Source organism: Charadrius vociferus, unplaced genomic scaffold, assembly GCF_000708025.1.
Source record: "Charadrius vociferus isolate BGI_N301 unplaced genomic scaffold, ASM70802v2 scaffold230, whole genome shotgun sequence".
Classification (NCBI taxonomy): Eukaryota; Metazoa; Chordata; class Aves; order Charadriiformes; family Charadriidae; genus Charadrius; species Charadrius vociferus.
Window position 1 is genome coordinate 2883360 of NW_009646500.1, and position 5511 is coordinate 2888870.

Genomic DNA, 5511 nt, shown 5'->3' on the forward strand with positions numbered 1-5511 from the left:
CAGGACTATAAAAGATGAATGTTACCTCAGCAGAAATTCATCCTGCTTGGTTGAACTGTGTGGCCTTTCTAATCTCCAGAGTACAGATTGATTTTTTTTTTTGTTCATTTTCAGATAGAAATAGGTAAGTTGTATTTTTCAAACATGAAGCCCTACATTTCCGCTTGAGACAGACTTCTTCAGCAGAATAACATTCAAATAAAATTCTTCTTCTATGCCCACAAGGAAAATATTCATCAACCCTGCCGTAAATTCAGTTTCCAAATACAATGCACGTATGCACGCTTTTACAGCACTATTGTGTACTTCATAATCTCCTTCCTTCTGAAGATCCTGAAGCATTTTAAAATAACTTGGTCCCACAGCACCCCTGTGAGGTAGGTAAAACAACATTATTCCCATATATACAGATTGGGAAACTCAGCCACACAGAAGAAGTCCTGCCCAAGGATCACACAGAGATGTGGCAGATCTGTGAATAAAAACAAGCTCTCCTGGATCCCTGTCCTATCTGTTAGAGATAAGACCATCTCCCCTCCCTTCATTTTAAATTAAAAATAGATGATGGATGTTGAAATAATGATTTCCTTTTATTGGGTTCTCAGAAGAGCAAACGTACAGACAGAGATGGATTTTTCATGGTGGTGACTAAGACTTCCCCCATTCTGATAAGGCTCCTGGAGCAGAAGTACAGTTGTGGAGCACACCCTTACTATATTCACATGTCCCCAGAAATGTGAGAAAACTGCTGAATTCTTCTGCTAGTTTTGTAGTTAATGAAAAATAATTGGCTGCACCCTGCTGGTATGAATGCCTTTGTGCTACTGCAGCAACACCAGCAGATAGTCCAGTCTTTCTGCTCATGAATTCCTTACTTAATCTTCCTGATTTTTACAATTTGTGGGGTTTGGTGAAAAGCTGACACATTTCTAAATAGCTATTGTTAGAATAATCAACGACAGGAGACTACGCAAACTGGAACAGCAGAAGGCGCCCTCGATGCACTGAATATCTAAAGTAAGTACCCTGGTCCACGTGATACGTCATCTTACCATGGAGAGGTACAATACATAGGAAACTAGAAAATGCGCTTTTCTTTTTACAGATTAAAATTGAAAAAGTAAGAAACCTGTGTTAAGTCACGACTACAGAGAAACTAACTCCCTGTCACCTGATGCAGAACCTCAGCCGCTAGGAAATCTGCCATGGATCATAGAGAGGTCAATGCTTGAGCACTTCACTTCTGCAAATATAGAAAGGCTAAAATGCTCGCCTTATACCTATTCCTAGAATAGAGACAGATATTGTAAGTTGTCCCTTCTCTTGGATTCATGGAACAGATTACCTAGAAAGGGCAACTAGACAGATAGCACGGATGAATTCGTTGTCTTTCCCTCGCCAAATCCAAGGTGCTAGCAAAAACGTGTCAGGGTGTTGCTACCACGAGTAACCCATCTATTTTGTGCAAACAAACAAATCTTAGAGAGAAATTAACAGTGACTGCACAAGTGTATTTGCTGTAAAAAGGCAGCTTTTCCACAACTGGTGTGGCTTAGGCATAATATCGCTCAGTGAGTGCAGAAACACCCTTCTAGGAATTTCTTTTTGTAATTTCAGCTTATATATTGAATATCTTTCACAGGTAGTCTGACATGAACTGATTCACATACAGCAGTTTGTATCACAAACACGCTGCTCATATTGTAAACGAGGGACTGGCAGCTCCTTGCAATGAACACCCTGGAACAATTAATTTTTATTTTTATGAGCTTTCCTTATTTGCTACCTTGCAGCTCACCAGTGTAACTGCACCTGGTAAATACCTTTCTCTATGTACAATGCAGAGATAATGGATATACGAGCTCCACTGAATCATCAGTAGGTGACCAACAGCCCTGGGTTTAAGCAACTCTAACATGAGGCTCCTCTTCTGTCTCCTGCCCCAGGCTGGTGTATGTTACCGAAGGCTCCAGCTGGCCAGTGGCTGGCAGGTCTACTACAGGTCCTGAAGGGTTTCGAAACTGCTTGTACACCCGGGGATCCTGGGCTACGTAGGTGGACGTGGAGGAGTAGAGCACCAGCCCAACAAGGATAGTGAAGAATGACAACAAGTAAAGTCCTGAAAACTAAGCAGAAAGAAGAGTAATTAGACACAGCACTGGTTATCCCGAGCTCATGAAGACCCACAGGCAGGGAGGGGTAGGCACAGATCCTTGTTTTGGTATGAAAGGCACAGAACAAACCCCCTATCACCGAGTTATCCATTTTTTTATGGGAATGTCTCTTTGAAAGTTGGTTTGGTCCAATGAACTTCCCTGTCTTCTGTAACCAACAGCCAACTGGTGCCTTCCCGTGCCCCAGACATCTTAAGTATTGGTCAGGAGTGACTTGGGAAAGCTGGGTTCTGGTCATAGATTGAAAGCTGACTTTGTTGTGCTTTTAGACAAGCCAACTACTTCTCTGAGTGCAAGTTTCTCTGGCTCCAGTGTGTGGTACCATCATCTGCAGTTGTCTGACAGGGACAAATCTGATGTTAATTACAGCCAAACCACAGGACTGTGAACTATAACATGCCATTGGTGATACAAAAAAACCCACCAAGTATTTAAACAAATTAAATAAACATTTACAGAATCACAGAATGATAGGGGTTGGAAGGGACCTCTGGAGATCATCTTGTCCAACCCCCCCGGCAGAGCAGGGTCACCTACAGCAGGTTGCACAGGATGGCATCCAGGTGGGTTTTGAATGTCTCCAGAGTGGGAGACTCCACCACCTCTCTGGGCAGCCTGTTCCAGTGCTCTGCCAGCCTCAAAGTAGAGAAGTCCCTCCTCATGTTTAGATGGAACTTCCTATGTTCAAGTTTGTGCCCATTACCTCTTGTCCTATCACTGGGCACCACTGAAAAAAGACTGGTCCTATCCTCCTGGCACCTCGCTTCAAGTATTTATAAAGCATTGATAAGATCCCCCCTCAGTCTTCTCTTCTCCAGACTACAATTAACAATATATATATTGTTATATATAACAATAACATATATAATTAAAAATATTTTAATAAAGGCACTTAAAAAGCCCACCTGCAGCTTCTCTTGCTTGTAAACAGAAAGCAGACGCTGGAAGATTTAATGTGAGGATGAACCTGAGCTGTGAAACGTGCTCTAGGCTGACCTCAAGAGGTTTGAATGTACACGTCGAGGGCAGTTAACTGAAAGCTCGAGTACACATACTTTGGCACACAGCTCCACTAGATCAGAGGTCAGCCTGAATTTTCTGACATATCCAGACTCAGTGTGCCTGGACTAAAAACACAACACTAATTACCTTTTTGGCAATACATTAGTCCTTGCAGGTAAAGGTAAAGGCAGGGATTTAAAAGTACAGACCATTGGATATTAGCTTTAGATACTGGGTTTCCACTATGGGGGACACAAAAATGGCTTTAAGCTCATATGACTTGTCTCCTGATCCTAGACATCAAGTTATTTCTCCTTGTGTGCTGTATGTGAGAAGTAATGAAGGAGAAATTGATAGCCGGCTTGTTGGTAGGCATACACACATCAGTATTCAGTGGGACTTTAAAGTGCCTGTATTCTGCAGCCGTCAGGGATCCATGCTTAAACAACTAGCTGCAATCTGTTATTAGCTGCTTCATGAGGTACTTCACTATTTTACATAAAGGTGTCTGCAAATCTGATTTTAATCCTAACTGACTATGGTGCTTTGGTGGGTGCCAAATTTGTTTCCTTCGGATCATTTTAGTATGGCACAAGATGGATAGACCGGACTATATTATCTTGCAAGAAGCTATTTTGAAATTCTACATTTTATGTTTTAAAAAATAATCATTGTGTTGAAAGCAAATTTTACTTAAGATAACTTTGAAATTATGTTAGTCTGCTGTCATTTAAGAGACCTACAGAACCTGTGTCCAACTTCCCGCCTGAGGAAGCATTTGGCTTTTTTACAGAATCCAGAGTATCTTTGAAAGCTTTGGACATAAAACCCATGATGCTGGATGTTTTTGTTTCCAACAGCTAGTATGCACATTTTAGAGGGAAAGTACCATGATGGGGAAAGTTTAAAGCGTGTCGGAAGGATTACAGGGTAGGAAGAGTTCTGCTTTTCATCAGCTGTTAATTGCTTTTTTTCCAGGAATGTCACCAGGTCTTCAAGTGTCATCTGGCAGTACGATTTGATGTAATCATCCAGCTGTCATACCAGCCACAAAAACAGTGAAGAGCCTCACCCTGCATCTGCTGAAGGATTTCCCCATGTGACACAGCTCTGAAAGGACTGTTTAGGCTTAGATCTCCCCCATGTGGCAACCAAACCCAAGTCAATCATTTCAAAGAATTTTCAAATTTTTTTTTTTCCGTTTTTCAGTTCAATTTTGCTTTCAGCTCTTCCCTTCCCATTTCCTCTTTGCATGTGAACTTGGGTACCGCTTGGCAGCAGTGGGCTTGACTGGAGCAAAACTCAGGAGCCAAATGCATCTAGTTTCCCAAGCCAGGAACTAGTTCCCTAGTTTCCCGCTGTTCCTCCTTTCCACCTTATGCCTGAATTTCTCTCCCTGGACAGCCAGCTCACTTGCTCCACTGTATGAGCAGAGTGCCAGCCAGATTTGTGATTGTCTTGCATCCTGCTGTGAGGAATCTGTGGGGCTTCCAGCAGCTAAATGTGCCCTTTTTCTTGATCTAGCAGCTGCCCAGCCAAAACCAATTCACTTTTGCTATATTTTGTGGCTCCAGCTCTACCATATCCCCCTCCTCCTGGCCATACCTCTCATTCCTCTCTCAGCATCTTCTTGCCAGTGGGCTCTTTCACCCGGTAATATTCCCTTCATGGCAGCGTGTCTCAAAGTGGCAGCTCATTACCCTGGGAGAAGGGGTTTAGATGAAGTTGGGAGATATCTAAACAAAGGCCTGTGAATAATTTGTCTTTGATATGTGTGCACAGCTACTGCAAAGAAACCTTGGTCCTGACAGCCCTATAACAATTCCATCTTTACCTTCCTTAGAAACAAGTTAAGATTCAGAATGAATTGTTTTCTGCAGCAGCTCTCTGCAGCACTGAAGTAGAAGGGTTGTTAATAACGTTAATCTAGGAATATATATATGTATATGAATATAAACAGGGGAGGGTAGCCTGGGAGGGATACAGAGGAATCGTTCAAGCAGCCAGGAATCGGGTTAGACAAGCTAAAGACCAGATAGAACTAAATCTGGCCAGGGACACTAAGACAAATAAAAAGTCCTTATTTAAGTATGTCGGTGAGAAAAGAAAGACTAGGGAAAATGTGGGCCCTCTCTGGAAGGAAATGCAAGAACTGGTTACCCAGGACAGAGACAGAGCTGAGGTCCTCAATGACTTTTTTGCCTCAGTCTTCACTGGCAAGGACTGCAGCCGCACTGCCCATGACGCAGAATGCAAAGGTGAGGATTGGGAAAATGAAGAACCGCCCACTGTAGGTGAAGACCAAGTGCGAGACCACCTGAGGAACCTGAAGGTG

General features: G+C 42.7%; 1 protein-coding gene across 1 annotated transcript in view; it reads right to left on the reverse strand.

The window, feature by feature from the left end:
* Positions 1-879: 879 nt before the first annotated feature.
* The window catches only part of SLC35F1 (solute carrier family 35, member F1), a 108816-nt gene continuing 104184 nt past the window's right edge, over positions 880-5511 (reverse strand). The window contains exon 8 of the mRNA XM_009883301.1: positions 880-2126. Coding sequence (XP_009881603.1) covers positions 1902-2126 — 225 coding nt within the window. The 3' untranslated portion in view covers positions 880-1901. The remainder of the gene's footprint in view (positions 2127-5511) is intronic.